At 41.5% G+C, this 15802-nt stretch overlaps 2 protein-coding genes across 3 annotated transcripts; both read right to left on the minus strand.

Annotated features, from left to right (window-relative positions):
* Positions 1-4062, minus strand: LOC130134346 (probable amino acid permease 7). Of its 2 annotated transcripts, none has more exons than XM_030591031.2 (7): positions 3720-4061; positions 2772-3008; positions 2226-2319; positions 1483-1697; positions 1215-1348; positions 885-1112; positions 1-475 (listed from the first exon to the last, which is right to left on the minus strand). In XM_030591031.2, the coding sequence occupies exons 1-7, from the start codon at positions 3802-3804 to the stop codon at positions 62-64; spliced, it is 1407 nt and encodes a 468-aa protein (XP_030446891.1). In that variant the 5' UTR covers positions 3805-4061; the 3' UTR covers positions 1-61. The 2 variants fall into 2 exon arrangements, with proteins under 2 accessions (XP_030446891.1, XP_056177160.1); XM_056321185.1 differs by having other exon boundaries at positions 439-577; positions 3720-4062.
* A 1112-nt stretch (positions 4063-5174) lies between these two features.
* LOC115669880 (probable amino acid permease 7) lies at positions 5175-9542 on the minus strand. Its single transcript, XM_030591035.2, has 7 exons — positions 9265-9542; positions 8060-8296; positions 7757-7850; positions 6468-6682; positions 6146-6279; positions 5826-6053; positions 5175-5726 (listed from the first exon to the last, which is right to left on the minus strand). The coding sequence occupies exons 1-7, from the start codon at positions 9347-9349 to the stop codon at positions 5325-5327; spliced, it is 1395 nt and encodes a 464-aa protein (XP_030446895.1). The 5' UTR covers positions 9350-9542; the 3' UTR covers positions 5175-5324.
* Positions 9543-15802: the final 6260 nt, after the last annotated feature.

Here is a 15802-nt window from a genome sequence, read left to right on the forward strand (position 1 = left end):
TCGCTAATAAAGAAGTGCCTCTTTTGATTATGTTCTGCTTGTCCATCATATGCAACCGCATTTACATTATTTTCTCATCTAACCTTGCACCAACCAGTTCTTCAAGCGACCCAATTAATCCCACAAGTGTGACCAACAGACAAAGACAGCTATATGTCCTATAGCAAATCCATTCCCTTGACCATGCCCTAATCTTCTTTTGCTTCAAGTACATTTCCACAGGGAAATATGCTGCCAGAGGCCAAAAGTTCAATGCCCCCAGCACTCCCAACACCGAATTGAAGTAAGGGAAGGACATTGCTAGCGCGGTCGTAGATACAACGTACGTTGTCCGGAACACCACTCGGAAAGGGTTCAATTGGAATGTGCGGAACAAGGGAATCTTGAATGAGATGTAATTGTTCAGAAATCCACTGTCAGGGAATCGAAATGCGAACCATCTCTCTGCTGTCGCGAAAACGGGCTGACTAAAGATCTGATGAAGGAAAAAAGAAGCTCCATGAAAACAATGTTATCGTAGGTGGTCGCATGTCTCGTGACCTTTATTTATGAGAAAAATCCGTGGCGAGGTACAGAGCTGAAACAACAAAAAGGAACTACAGCTTGAAATTATCTAGTTAAGACAACTAGTATTTTGCTAAAGGAAAGTGCGGAAGCTATCATTTACGACATGAATATGTTCATAGAAAAGGCAGTGTGTCAACTCAGACATGCATTCGACCAAAAAAAAAAAAAAACTCAGACATGCACGAAAACATTTGTGCTCTTGAGCTAGTGAAAAGTTTTTCGCAGCAAGACTAATTTTTAAATGCATTAGCACGATACTTACAGGTGAACAAAAGCATTAGGAGATAAAAGATTACTTGTACATCCTTCTATAGTACCTGATACGCTCCCACCAAATGAAGCACAATGCAAGCATTAGCAAGGTCGACAAGCCAGTATGGCTCGAAGGATTCAAATCCAGTGAGTAGATTGCCTGGTGTACTATCACCGAACGCTGCGTATCCAAAGCATCCACAGCAGAGGTAAAAGAAGGTGGTGATGACAATCCCTTTCAAGGAGGCTGCCTTCATCGTCTGGTTTTCTGGAGGCGGGGACTTCAAGGTGTCCTGCATTTTGACTGACCATATTTCAACTGTCTACAGTAGTCGCGAAGCTGGTAAAACACCGTTACTCAAAAGCCGATCCTGTACGGTTGCGATAGAGTCTACCTGTATCTCAAGAACAATAATGGTAAAAGGACAGGCAAAAGCAACGTCGGCAAGTGCTTCAAAGGCTAACCATAACTTCTCGAGATTACTCCGAGCTGGGACTCCCGTGATAGTTCCCTTAACGGTTCCATTTTCTGCAGCAACTAAAGCGAGTCAATCCGAACTTTTCACACATTCTAGCAACAAGCTAAAAGCTTGAAGCGTTTTTAAACTGAGGACACATTTCCTTTTTTCTGATAATCACATTTGGGTTCTCTCATGATTATACCTATTACTTTTAGAAAGCTAAGTCCGGACCCAATAAAAGCGTAGGAGAAGGACATGGCAGCCGCGATAACTGAGAGCCATCCGATACTATGGAAATCTGGAATCTGTGACAATAGTATCTCAACTACACCAAATAGGAGCATATGGAAACTATCTCCATACTGGGATGGAGCATTGTACCCTCCTCGATGGTAACAATTCGATCTTAGGATTGCCCTACATCAATAAAAGATCTTCGTCAACCTAGAATCAACCAGTTTCCAGAGTCATAGTAAATAGGGTTATAGAAGACATGTTAATGCAGGAATATGCACCTGATGGTGCTCTTTAACAATTGTCTAGGAGTCGAGTATGCATGAAGGCCCATTAAAGACATACTAAGTTAGCCGTTATATGTCATCCCAGTGAAACTTTACTCTTCTAACAAGTCCACAAAGGTGAAGAAAAGGGCTACTACAAATTAACAACACAGAGTTCTAGTTCTACCCTAACTCATCAGAGGACCATTTAAATGTTTGACAAAAGTTAGCCTACAAAAGTAGTAAAGAAATTCCGTGAAGAATAGTATTCTTCTGTTTCTGTTTCCTCCTTTTTACCCCCTAGCCGATCATGAATTTTCAAATAGAGCTTAGTCTTTGAGTCTGAATTTTTACAGTTTCAAAAGTAAATGGTAGCACATATTGGATAAGGAATGACAGAAAAAGCATTGGAAAGGGTTTGAAGGTTCATAGTATGAGCATTCACCTCACACTGGCTGCAGCTGTTATGGTATAAGCAATCCCGGTCCCATATAAGACTTCCTGTGCGAATACTCCGCAAATGCGTTGCTGCTTCTCTCCTGAAATATTACCGCCTCTGTCATAGTCGTCTCTTGCTAAAGCAATGGAATGTTCCTTTTGCGATCAAGCATCACAGTGTGAAAGTTCGAGACGGCTTACCATTTTTTTCTCCTTAACCCTGCCATTATGAATATCTTGCATGTTTCATCATGTGCAAAACAGAGCCTGAAACTCCATCCCTAGGTTACAATTGTCCTAATGCAAAGAGGCAAGAGCCCCAGGAATTTGATGCTGCTGTCATGATTTATTAAAGAAATATACTCCATGCATAAATTGTTCTTAAGAGCCATCATAGACATATTTTATGTCCTTGAGGCTACATAGCATACAGCTAGAATTGTCTGCCTATGTATGATGACTTACAGATTCTGTTAATATTCACAATAGGGAAATGATTCACTGTTGCATCTTGTTAGCCTATCAATGATTCACTTGGGGAAATGGATAGTACCTAAGTAGAGTTTGACAGCTTCCATGAAAGATCGGTTTCTGGTGGTTCCGTATTCTGGATCAGGGTACCGGTAGCAGTCGCAAAGAAGAAAGGTAGAGACAACAGCAATTCCTGCGAAGCATATCATGCACACAGGACCGAGAATCCACCCTAGTTGAGCCACACTCCATGCAAGAGAAAGCACTCCGGCTCCGATCACTGCCGCTATAAGATGCGCCAGTGCAGTCCATTGTGTCCCTTCATACGGAAATGACTTTTAGGCGTTTACAAAGTAACATCATAAAGCATAAAGTATTTGCATGGATTTTCATTTTTAGTAAAATCCCTCCCTTTGATTTCGTTGCAATCTCTACAACCGCAAAAAGTACTTTAAAACTCAACCATTAAGCACTAAGCAGAACAATTATTTGTACCATTTGAATGGAGCTCCTAGTTCCAGATATTCAGGACTGTACTATAAGAACCATGATTGGCGAATGTCAGATATACACATGTATAATTGCAACTTCGCATCAATTAAACATGCAGAATATTAAATTTGGGGTCAATCCTCACAAGTCCTGCTGTCCATAAGACTATAATAGTCTATAAGTTCCAACTCTGAAATTTGCAAACAGAAAGAGAAGTTGTTCTGGCTCTGAGAAAAGAAACATTCTCCCTTTGATCAACCACAGAACAATTATCATAACATGAAACAGGCTTTAGTAACTTTTACTTCTTCAATCTAATCACGAGAAATCCACTGTCTAAACAGACAAAAAAACCTGCCTCCTCTCGATGCATGCAAGCAATTCAAAGAAGACAAGACATAAAAACAGGACATGATTATGGTCCAGGACAATTGCCCGCCCAAGTCTTCTCAAGACACGTTTCAAGAAATGCAATCAGATTTTCCAACAAAGCCTAAACTGATAAGGAGGTGATGATGGGGTGGTGTTTGATTTTTACCAGTTCTTTTGGGAGGCTCTTGTGATGCACCAGCTGAAGAAATGCTTTTGAGCAGTGGTGACTGTTGATCATCTTCTTCACCCATCTCTGTCTCTCTCTCTCTCTGTCCCTGTCTGTCTGTCTGTCTGTCTCTCTCTCCCACTAGAATAAAACAACAAAGGAAAGAGAGAAACACTGCCTTTGCGTGATGATCTAGACAAAAGATAATTGAAACGGAGAAGTCAAGCCTCCCTCTCTTTCTTCATTGATTTCTTGCTTCTAACATCAGACAAGTGGACCTGACTCACATTTCACCTGCATATTCTTCACAATTCAGTCCATGAGCGCTTTGTGCTCCCACCGGAGATACTGCCGCAATATAGGGATACAAACAATATAATAAGAAAAAAGAATTTTTTTTAGAAAAGAACTTGTAAGTTATTTATTTAATTTTTTGGTCGAAGTACTTGTAAGTTATGAACTTGCATTTTAGCAACTTTACATGCAAGATAATAGATATCGGCTAGATGGTAGAAAAACGCAACTGCATCATGATTAGCTTTTTTTCTCCTTTTCTTTTGCAATGGTAGAAATTTGGGAGAGGAGCCACGTAAATAATAGATATCGGCTAAACTTCCATCTAAGATTAATAAATTTGTATCATGAATGATCTTTTAATAAGACATCCAAAAATAGAAAATAATAGATACGTAAAGAATTCATCGCTTCTGTCTGAAAATTGTGGATGTTTGTGACAATTTGTCGTTAAAACATGCTTATTGTCCCTGTTAGCGAGATGAGTATATGCATTGAGGGTATCGTGTTTTAATCTTTTAAATAAAGTCATTCTAATATGTAAGACATCTTATTAATTTAGATTGATAATTTAGATTATGGGTGTTGCTAATTACCCACTTTTCATGAGAAAAAAAATCACCCATTTTTACATTATAAGGTTGGAAATACACGGATGACTTTACATATCTTATTGTCAATATAAGATCGATTGATGCACTTTTGACAAGAATACAATTACTATATAATTCGCTTTGTCAATTTGACTTTAAAGAAATTAGTAATGCATGAACACTAGATAAAAATTAAGTCAAGTATAATTTTCATGAGTACAGTTAACGTGAATCTTAATATGCTAATTCTATATCAAGGTCAAGTTATATTCTCATATAATATATCGCAATTTTTATTTTGTCAAATTACCGTCTTTTTAAAAAATGAAAACTTCATACTTCCTCACAAGAGAACGTCGTAATAAGGCAAAACATTTTTACGAGTTGCCGTATTTAATTATGATCGCATGTCGTAATGTTAAATTAAGGGATTCACTTTGTTTTGACTTTTTTTCCTCATATAATATGTTTTTTTTCTTTTTTGCGTTAGGTCAAATGTCAAATCTCCCGATGTGTTGGAGGGTTTCCTTGACAATCTAACCAAGAGTAGTACCTCGAAACTACGACAGAGAAAAATCTCCTATTGATTTTATCAATGTAGTATGAGCAACTGACAAAATCCCTCATTACATCTCCAAAAAAAATTAAAGGGGAAAATATAGAAACATAAATAGGAAGAAATGAGGCTGGAGGACTACAAGGCTGAAGTGTAGTTTTCTCAGCTGAGTTCGTCGATCACCAGTTCTCCAACTGACCCAATGAATCCCACTATGGTGATCAACAGACAAAAACAGCTAAATGACCTATAGAAAATCCACTCCCTCGACCATGCCCTGACCTTCTTTTGCTTGAAGTACATCTCCACAGGGAAGTATATTCCCAGGGGCCAGAAGTTGAGCGCCCCCAGCACTCCCAGGACCGAGTTGAAGTAAGGGAAGAGCATCGCGAGCGCGGTGGTGGACGCCACGTACGCCGTCCTGAAGACCACCCTGCAGAGGTTCAGCTGGAATGCCGGCAACATGGGGAGCTTGCACGAGTAGTAATGGTTCACGAACCCACTGTCAGGGAATTTGTACGCGAACCATCTCTCTACTGTCGCGAAAACGGGCTGGCTGAAGATCTGATCAAAGAAAAGTGATGTTTGCTATAAATGCGAGAGCGTTATGCTAATAGGGAAATTGGACATGAACTTTATTAGTTACCCATCCTTCTAAGGTACCTGATATCCTCCCACCAAATGAAGCACAATGCAAGCATTGGCAAGGTCGACAAGCCAGTACGGCTCGTAGAACCCGAATCCAGTTAATAGATTGCCTGGGGTGCTGTCCCCGAATGCTGCATATCCAAAGCATCCGCAGCATAAGTAAAAGATGGTGGTTATGATGACCGCATACAGCGAGGCCTTCTTCATCGTCTGATTTTCTGGGGGAGGGGACTTCAAGGTGTCCTTCAATACGAACCATCACACATTCTACTTCAGTCATTAGGCTACCTTCCTGAACATAACTCGATCCTGTGCGCTAGAAGAGGAAGCTGTACCTGTATCTCGAAGACGATAATAGAGTAAGGGTACGCAAAGGCGATGTCCCCAAGTGCTTCAAAGGCTAATAATAACTTGTCAAAAATGCTCGAAGCTGAGACTCCTGTGATCGTTCCCTTGATTGTTCCGTTTTCTGTAGCCATGGAAGCAAGTTAGCAATTGTGAATCACAGTCAAACGGTGTGGTGTACTGATGTATGGTAACTGAATTTTATAAATTGGAAATTCCGGGCTTACGTATAACATGAAGCTGCTATTTTGCCAGAACTTGGGTCGTGTTTTGATTTCAAGTATGATTTCTTAAACAAAGCACCTTACCTACCTATTACTTTTGCCAAGCCGAGTCCAAGCCCAATCGAGGAGTAGGAGAGAGACATGATTGCTGCAGTAACTGAAAGCCAACCCATATTGTGGAAATCTGGAATCTGTGACATTACTATCTGAACTAAACCAAATAGAAGCATGTAGACACTATCTCCGTAAACACACGGAGCATCATGACCTTCCCGGTGATAACAGTTTGACTTCAGGATTGCCCTGCACCATTGAAATGGAAGAAACAATTATCATCAATCCAAACTCTGAAGTCAATCACCAAAAAACTAGACATGTTAAAGCACGAAGATGTAACTCATGCTTCTCTTAACAGTGTCGTGGAAATTGAAAATGCATGAAGGACAATAAACATGTAATATTTGACGTAACGCTTCTGCATAGCTCTGGAAATTGAGTATATATGAAGGATCAAAAACACATAATCATCACAAACACTTGACAAAGTTGCGGGGCTAATTAAAACTTCTACAACAAGAAAACCACATGCTTTTCTACCCAAGCCAACCCCTGAAATATCAGGATTAGTGCAAAATAGATTGATTCATGATGGTACACGAAGTCCCTGACAAACACTAACTGCTAACTTAACTTATAAACAAAAGAAAGCATATAGGAGACTGGAAAGCTGTAAGTCCTTTACTGATTTTGAATTCAAAAGGGAGTGCACCAAGTCAAGTCTTCATGAGTTACCTAAGCGGTAGTTGACTTTTGTCAGGAAACAAGATAATTGTCAAGCGGCTCAAACTTGGTCCTAGGAGAAGTTCATGAAACTAATTGAGTATGCATCCTTACGTCGCATAGATTACAAATTCAGTACATACTCTAGGTTGGTCCTCTGATTTATAATTTCAAACTTGACATTAATCGGACAGGAACTGATACTGGATAACATTTCCATCTGCCTACTCTCAGGTGATTTTACAAGTATACACATCAATTTGCAATGACTATTGTACCTCCTCTTAATAGAAAATAAGTTTTAGACTTCTAATATAAGTCAACACTAGGTTGAGAGAAAGGCGATTATTACAGGACAACGGAGGCCACTCTCCCCCAATTCATTTTAGAATTACCATTTCTGTGTTAGCATAAGTTGGGCCAGATAAAGTACACGAGTAGCTAAGAAACTCCACCAGGATTCCGATTTTCTTTTTCTTTTTCTCCTTCTATCTTCCTAGTTCAAAGCAATAAATTTTTCAGAGAACCCCAAGCTAGTGCTTGGATGAACAAGGACAAGAAAAAATCAATAAGAGAGTCCGAAGATAATATGAGCACCTTACACTGGCAGCAGCTGTTATCGTATAAGCGATCCCGCACCCGTATAAGCTCTCGTGCGCAAACACTCCACATATCCATTGCTGCTTCTCCCCTGAAAAACCATCGCCTCTGTTTTTGTCATTCCTTTTAAAATAACGTGAAGCTCTCATACTTTCCTTATTCTTTTTTCCTTCTCTTCATATTTTGCCAGGAATATTGAATTATGAGAAGTTCAGTGGATATCCACCTTGAAACATGAATGCTTTCACATGGCATCTTTTACAAGCAACTGTCATTCGAATGTTGGGAATCTGTACTGACCTAAATAGAGCTTGACAGCTTCCATGTAAGATCGATTTCTGATGGTTCCATATTCCGGGTCCGGGTACTTGTAGCAATCGCACAAAAGAAATGTGGAAATCACGGTGATGCCCGCGAAGCATAATATGCAAACGGGACCGAGAACCCAACCAAGTTGAGCCGTGCTCCAAGCAAGAGAAAGCACTCCTGCCCCAATTACTCCAGTTATAATATGCGCTACCGCAGTCCATTGTGTCCCTTCAAAGAACAATAATAAAGAATTGTGCAGGCTTGTTAACAGTGTTAGGGCGTAAACTGTTCATAATGGATCACTAAACTACGCAAAATCAGATCAGCCGATGGCCTCATTATTTGTATATGAATCAGATTTTGGTTCGCTTGTGGTCCTCTTTCCTGATGCTTCACATGGGGACATCTTTGATAACCACTGACTAAGAAAACATGAGAAATTAGTGAAGTTCTGCAAATCCTAGACTAAGTCGGGGCAGTAGAGCTATAACCATTGAAGCTCATATTTTTCAAACTCTAAGCTGGCAATTGCAACTTCACAGGAATCCAAAATTCTAGTGCAACTTCAACTTCTGAACGTTTCACTTTGGTCAACCACAGAACAAGATTAGAATATGCAACTTGTACAAGCATTTGCAACATTGTGTTCTCTGATCATTATAACCACCGAAAACACTGAAAAAGTTAGCTTTCTCGAGAACGACATGGAAATCAGTAAGGAGCTAATAATGGGTGTGCCTCATTATCTCTCTTTGACTGGGGGGGCTATCGATGAGCTTGGAGTTATCAGAACAACTGTAATATGATAGACTAAGTTGGGTTGGGGCGTTGGAGCTATAACCATTGAAGCTCACATTTTGCAAACTCAAAAGTTGGCAAAAAATGCAACTTCACAGGATTCCAGATTTCAATTGCAACTTCAAAGTTTACAACCGAGAAAAAAGGAGTACTCTGAAGTTCTTACTAGTTCCCTCTGCTCAACCACAGACCCAGATTACAAAGTGCAACTGGCCCAAGCATTTGCTTCATTATGTTCTCTGATCAATACGATCACTAAAAACATTGAAACGGAAAGCAGTAGAAAAGGACATGACACGAAATCCTCCCAAGAATCCCGAAGCCCATCTTTTCTAGTTGACAAGGTTAGCTTTCACAAGAAACGAACATGAAAACCAAGGAGCCAGTGGGTGACTTACCAGTTCTTTTGAGAGGCGTTTCCAATGCACCATTTGAAGAAGTGCTCTCAAGCAATGGGGACCGCGGATCATCTTCTTCACCCATCACTCTTTTTCAACACCAAAAAAAGAAAGAGAAAAAGAAAAAGAGATATGAAAGGGACCGTTAAGCAAAGAATCATTAAAGGAGGGGATTATAGCTTTCTGTCTCTTCTGTGTCATTAAGTAAATCGACAAGCTATTTATACCCAGTTTTAGATTGTTCATCAACCCTCCCATGCAACCAGAAAAACAGGTGGTTATGTTAACAGTAGAAGAATCGCTCACTAGCCGAAATAAAAGAGCAAAACAGAAACTTCATTTAAGGTGTTGAACGTTTGGTGAAGCACTAAAACGACGTGTGAAGCAGCGTCGTTTTCTGGGTTCAGGACACGAAGTTCTACAGAATCTTGAGTGGGGGTACGTAAGATTCCTGCTAGTTTTCTGCACCATATTAAAAGCGAGCATGAGTAGGCTTGTACTTTTTACTTAATCGAAATTTCACCATGCACCTGATCCGACTTTATTTTCAGACTCGTAATGCCTAAACCTTTCGCAACTTGTAAATACCGATAAGTAGATAAGCATATGATTTTTTTCTGATCTAAATGATATTTTAATTTAAATTTTTCCGTGACCCTTTGTCAATATCGACATGTCATTTTACTTCCTAATGTGAAACTCGAAATGGGACTTTAGTGGATGGAAGAAAAGTCGTTGAACAGTTAGTCATTTGATCAGTCTTAAGGCACATGCTGCTGCATCATCTTGGGATGCTAGAGGATTCTTTAATAATTGAATCTCAGATGCACCAACTCCACAAGGTCATCATCTTCTTCTACCTATAAACGAACGATGTTTCGTGGTCATCACGTCACGGTCGGGAAAAGCGGTTGGCAGAAAAAATATTAATTATAACTAGGAGGGAGAAAATACAGACACGACGTCGTTTTCGAAGAGTTCGTTTCTTGAACAATGTGCTCTTCTTTCCTTTTCTTGCTTTGAATCTTGGGGACGCCATGATTGAATCAAGAGAGCCGTACGGTCTCAATAAATCGGTTATGAAATTTTTTTTATTTTTTAAAGTTAAAATCACGAAAAACTCCAAACTTATACGTTTATAATAAATTTACTTAAAATTAATTTTTTTACTACCTAAAACTCTAAATTAATACAACTGTGATAAATTTACCCTATGTTAGTTTTCGTTAAATTTTATTATCAAATTGATTAGTTAAACCCTTCGTTTGTCGTAGTTATCCTAGTTTGTTATTTTTTCTTGTATTAATCCAATTTAATGGAGGGTAAATTTGTTACAATGGTACCAGTTTGTGGTTTTTGGTGTGTCACAAGTGTATCGATTTTGGGTTTTTGGTAGTTAAAATATTAGTTTGAGGTAAATTTGTCACATGTGTCACATTTTGGAGTTTTTTGTGGCATTAATCCTATTTTTTTTCTGTTTTTATTTCGCAAAAAATTGAACGATTTGAAAATGATTATCCTAAAAAATAACCGTTCGTACCGCTTAAAAGGAAAATGTTTCATTATCGATGGCAAAATATGTCTAAACATTTTCGTTGACAATGAGAATATTATTTATAAAATAGTTTTTTGTTCATCAATTTTCCTAAGCGATACAAGGATTCGTTTTTTGAAATATGTTTTTCGAATCATTATTTTTCGAGTAACTCGATTAGTTGCGCGTTTGTTTTCCCGAAAACTTCATGATAAAGGAAGATATGATCCATGGAAAACGTTTTCTGTAGATCGATTAGTCTTCCGTCATCCAAACACTAGAAAGTCAGAAAATAATTTCTCATAAATGATTTTTCTTCAAATAAATGGACCCTTTAAGTAGCATTTTAAAATTTTGGATAGCAAAATCTAATCATTAGTACTCGTAAATTGTAATCGTGTCCAAGATGTTCAAAGGCGAAATTAGTTTGGTTAGAATTTGTTTTGCCATGTCAAATTCAGTCCCCTGCCACCGCCAAAATTGAAATGACTATTGACAAATGAGCTTTTGCCGTGCGACGACGAAAATACTTAAAAAGTGGGCAATTTTCCGAGGTACAAGTTTCGTGTCCCCATCGAGAGACGACGCCCCTTCCATTTTCTCAACATCTCCATGGCGAGCCCATCATTTTCCATCATCTAGATGGAAATAGCAGGGGTGTGCAACCGGACCGGGTTTACCCGGAAACCGGACCGGCCCACCCGAAAAACAGGTCCGGGTACCGGTTCTTGTTAGAACCGGTTCGGGAACCGGTTCCATTTTTTTGGAACCGGTTTCCGGTTTCAAGTAAAAACCGAACCGGACCGGTTTTAGAACCGGTTTTTAAGATAATGTAAAAAAAAACCCTAAATGAATATCACATTGCCCTACCTCTCTTCTCTCTTCGCCGCTCCCCTGTATCACTTCTCTCTTCGCCGCTCCTCTGTCTCAGTTCTCTCTTCGCCGCAAGATCACGTTCGCTTCCCCCGTCCGGCTCTCACCCGCATCCCTTCACTCCATCCACACAACGCCATTGCCAGACCCCACTCCCCTCCTCTCCAGCCAATTTCGCTGCACCCCCGCCCAAACCCATCACCCGCCAGCCACTACCCCCCGCCGCCGCCGCCGCCGCCGCCGCCGCCTTGGCGCGGTCCGGTTCGGCTCCCTTGATCTTCGCCCGCCGCCGATCGTTGGTCCGGCTTCCCCCCGCGTCCCCGCCGATTCCCGATCCGAGCGGGCCGGGGCTTGCCGGCCGCTTTCTTCTGCCCGGGACCAACGCTCTGCCCCTCTCGCGGAGCCGGAGCCGCCGCCGCCGTTGGTCTTTCGCCCAATCTGCTTTGGCTCGTTGCCGCGAGGAGCTGTCCCGAGCCGTCGCTGGGTGGCCGCGCCGAATTGCCGAGAGCTTTGCCGAACTGTTGCTGAGTAACCGTTGCTCTTCGCCCCCGCCGCCTGCCGCCACAGCTTTTGAGCATTTTTTTTGTCACGATCAGGTAAAGTGGAGCTCGGGTTTTGAAGCGATTTTCTTGAATTGGAGTTTGGAAATGATTGATCTTTAGATTTGGCGTGTGCCCTTTTTGATCGTAGTCTCAATCACGTGAAGCAATGCATGCTTGGTGCAATCGATATTGATCAAAATTAGTTGGTGTTTGGAGTTGAGGGGATTATTCTTGATTAGGATTCTGGAAATTTTTGATAAGGAGAGAAAGTGATGTCATTTCAAGTTTCAACTGTCCGTCGATTCTCTTCAGGCGCGCGCACTTGTCCCGAGTAAGATGATATACGATTGTTCATCCCTTCTCTTCTTGCTTCGCATCTCGGCCTCTTGTTCCAATTGTTGTTGTCTCTCACTGCTTGATTGATCCGGCTGCCTCTATATGCCCTTCGCTTCTCTTTCCATCTCTCGCACATCACCTGTTCGACTGAATTACCCCTGGCAATGAACTACGCCCTGAAAAAAATGAAACCGGAAAAAAGGAAAAAAAAAAACAGGTTCTCGGGTAGACCCTGAAACCGGATCGGAAAAACAGGGTCGGTTCCAAAACAGGGTCCAAGTAAAACAGGGTCGGTTTCAGGTTCTATAAATTGGGAACCGATTATAACAGGGTTGGTTTCAGGTTCCAGGTCTGGACCCAACCCACCCTGGAACCGATCACCCCTAGGAAATAGAGACTTGGTCCAGCTTCACACCGCCTTTCTTTTTAGAATTTTTGAAATGTATTTCTCACCTTGAAGAATTGTAAAGACCCCCACGATTGTAATTTTGCAATTTTGTAACTATTCACGAATTGTTTAACTTCGATCTTTACTCCTATGGTGTAATAAAGTCTTAAACCTTTCAATTGTGTCAATTTAGTCCTAAATTTTTTGACGATTTGCCAATATAGTCTTTTCGGGTAATTTTGGCCCGAAAATTACTGATGTAGATATCAATTGTCCTCTATGGCATAGCCGACGTTGACGTGAACAATATTTGTAATTTTTTTAATTTTCTGAATCTTTTCTTTTTTTCCCCTTTTTTCCTTTTTCCGGCCAACCACGGTTAGGGCCAGCAAGGGCTCACCCTCGCTAGCACAAGTGAGCCTGGGTGAGGGGCGAGGGCCACGACGCCCTCACTCAGATCTAACAAGGGCGAGGTCCGCCCTTGCCGCTGCTCGCCTTTGCCAACCCTCACCCTCATTGGACCTAGCAAGGGCGACTGTTGCCTAAGCATCACGCAAACTCACCGGATTAACTTTCGCAAACTTGCCACGATGCTTGGGGGATTGTCGCGTGCGGTCGGTGAGCACAGCCCTCACCTGTGGCCGGCCACCATAGGGAAAAAGGAAAAGAAAGAAAAAAAGAAAAGAAAAGAAAAAGAAGAAATTAAAAATATTAATAAATAATTCAGAAAAACAAAAAACAAATATTTTTAAAAGGGTCACGCATTTTCTACTCCCTCTTTGGCTAAAACATTCATCAAAACAGAATTTTGACAAAATTGCCCTTTGTGAGTCTCAATTTTTTAGCATCCCTTGGCCATTGTTTTAAGAAAGTGTTCTCTTTTTTTTTTTTTTTTTCTATTTCTTATCTTGTGGGTCTCATGTTCACTTTCTTAACATTCTTCCTTCTCTCCGTTCTCTCTCAAGAGGCCGAGAAATGGATCAAAACAGTCATGTCCTTGTGCTTGCACATCCTAGTAGGGTCATATCTCCGTTCTCTTTGTTTTTGATGAAGTGTTTCAGATTGTGGAGAGTATGCCTCAAGGCCGCCACCGCCTTCTGCCTCTCTATCACCCTTACTAGCTTCTCCTCCTTCTCACAACACGAACGACTCCACCTTCACCGGGTTCATCAGATGTAGAGTGCATATCCTCCTCATGCCATGCCAATATTCGCCACTCTCCATGAACACAATCCCCTTGTTGCCATAGGACATGTGACGCAGAGCCTTCACTCAATGGCTTGAGAAAGTGCTGTCATGGGTCATGAGGACCATCTTAGCCACCTCTGCCTACATAGGTGTGGAAGTCTCCGTTTTTTTTGCCTCTCTATTGCTCTAAGTGGTTACATGAGAGAAAATGAAGAGAAGGAAGAAGACGAATGAAAGTGAACATGGAACCCATAAGAAAAGAAATAGAAAATTAAAAAAAAAAGTGAGAACCAGAAAAAGTGGATCACTTTCTTAGAACATTAGCAGAAGAGGGATGCTAAAAGGTAGGATTCACAAAGAGTAATATAGTCAAATTACTTATTGAGGAGTGTTTTAGCCAAACATAGAATCCTTTTGCCACTCTCAAAGATATGTCCTGCCAATGAAATCATAAATATTGCAAGGGCCAATAATAATAAAACACCGCAAGGTGAGAGAGGAAAATGCTTACAAGTTTGGCTTTCATCGCAAACATTATAGCGCTTTCATGCACTGAAGCGTTACCTACAATGGGAAGTAATATCACACTAATAAATGCAATAGGTACTTTCCAGGCTGAGGCCGCCCCCCAAAACAGTCAAACAAGAAGTGAACTCTTCAACGATGAACCAGAAGTAAACTGAGTATTACCTCGTAAGGAAACTGTGAACAACTGTAACACCCCGGATCTACACTGTGTAATATTATCTATTTTGGACCTACCGATCCTCACGGCTTTAACACGCATTACATAAATATAGAATCCCAAGCCTTATAAGCCAGTCTAGGACTCTCCCCCTTAGGCGATGTGGGACAAGAGAGGCTCCCCCTCCCTTTCCTGCACACGTCCGAGGACCCAGGCGCGGACGCACCGCCATCCCTCCTCCCCGCACACCGCCGCTTGTGCCGTCACACTCTCCACCCCTTACGCGCACAGTGCCCTCGCTGTGGACTCACACGCGGTCGGGAGTCGGCTTTGATGCCAATTGTAACACCCCGGATCTACACTGTGTAATATTATCCGCTTTGAACCCACTTACCCTCACGGTTTTAAAACGCGTTTCCTACAAGCTTTCGTTGTGCTGAGAACAAAGCCTTGAGAGGGATGGCGATGCGTTCGTGCCTTACAGATATAGAGTCCTAAGCCTTATAAGCCAGTCAAGTACTCCCCCCAGGCGATGTGGGACAAGAGAGACTTCCCCCTTCCCTGCGCACGTTCAAGGATTGAGGCTCGAACGCACCGCTATCCCTCCTCCCTGCACACCGCTGCTTGGGCTGTCACACTCTCCACCCCTTACGGGCACAGCACCCTCGCTGTGGCCCCACACGCGGTCGAGAGTCGGCTCTGATACCACCTGTAACGCCCTGGGTCTACACTGTGTAATATTGTCCTCTTTGGGCCCACTGACTCTCACGGCTTTAAAACGTATTTTAAAGCCGTGAGGGTCAATGGGCCAAAGCGGAAAATATTACATAGTGTAGACCCGGGGTGTTGCAATATCTGTGTAACGTGTTTTAAAACCGTGAGGCTCAGTGGGCCCAAAACGGATAATATTACATAATATAGACCCGGGGTGTTACAAGAACTTTAACCAAATAAAGAGAAGAAAAAGGAAGAGGAACGAGGACACCCGGTAC

Source organism: Syzygium oleosum, unplaced genomic scaffold (genome assembly GCF_021117445.2).
Source record: "Syzygium oleosum isolate NSW1041296 unplaced genomic scaffold, Sole_v2.1 Sole_v2.22, whole genome shotgun sequence".
Classification (NCBI taxonomy): Eukaryota; Viridiplantae; Streptophyta; class Magnoliopsida; order Myrtales; family Myrtaceae; genus Syzygium; species Syzygium oleosum.

Bases quoted from the DNA above. Each gene is read 5' to 3' on its own strand.
- LOC130134346 (XM_030591031.2), bottom strand. From the start codon at position 3,804: ATGGGTGAAGAAGATGATCAACAGTCACCACTGCTCAAAAGCATTTCT. The intron at 3,009-3,719 runs GTAAAAATCAAA...TTCCGTATGAAG, and splicing joins AGAGCCTCCCAAAAGAACTG to GGACACAATGGACTGCACTG. The intron at 1,698-2,225 runs GTGAATGCTCAT...TTATTGATGTAG, and splicing joins ACAGCTGCAGCCAGTGTGAG to GGCAATCCTAAGATCGAATT.
- LOC115669880 (XM_030591035.2), bottom strand. From the start codon at position 9,349: ATGGGTGAAGAAGATGATCCGCGGTCCCCATTGCTTGAGAGCACTTCT. The intron at 7,851-8,059 runs GTCAGTACAGAT...ATGGTTTTTCAG, and splicing joins AGCTGTCAAGCTCTATTTAG to GGGAGAAGCAGCAATGGATA. The intron at 6,280-6,467 runs GTAGGTAAGGTG...CCATGGCTACAG, and splicing joins CGGCTTGGCAAAAGTAATAG to AAAACGGAACAATCAAGGGA.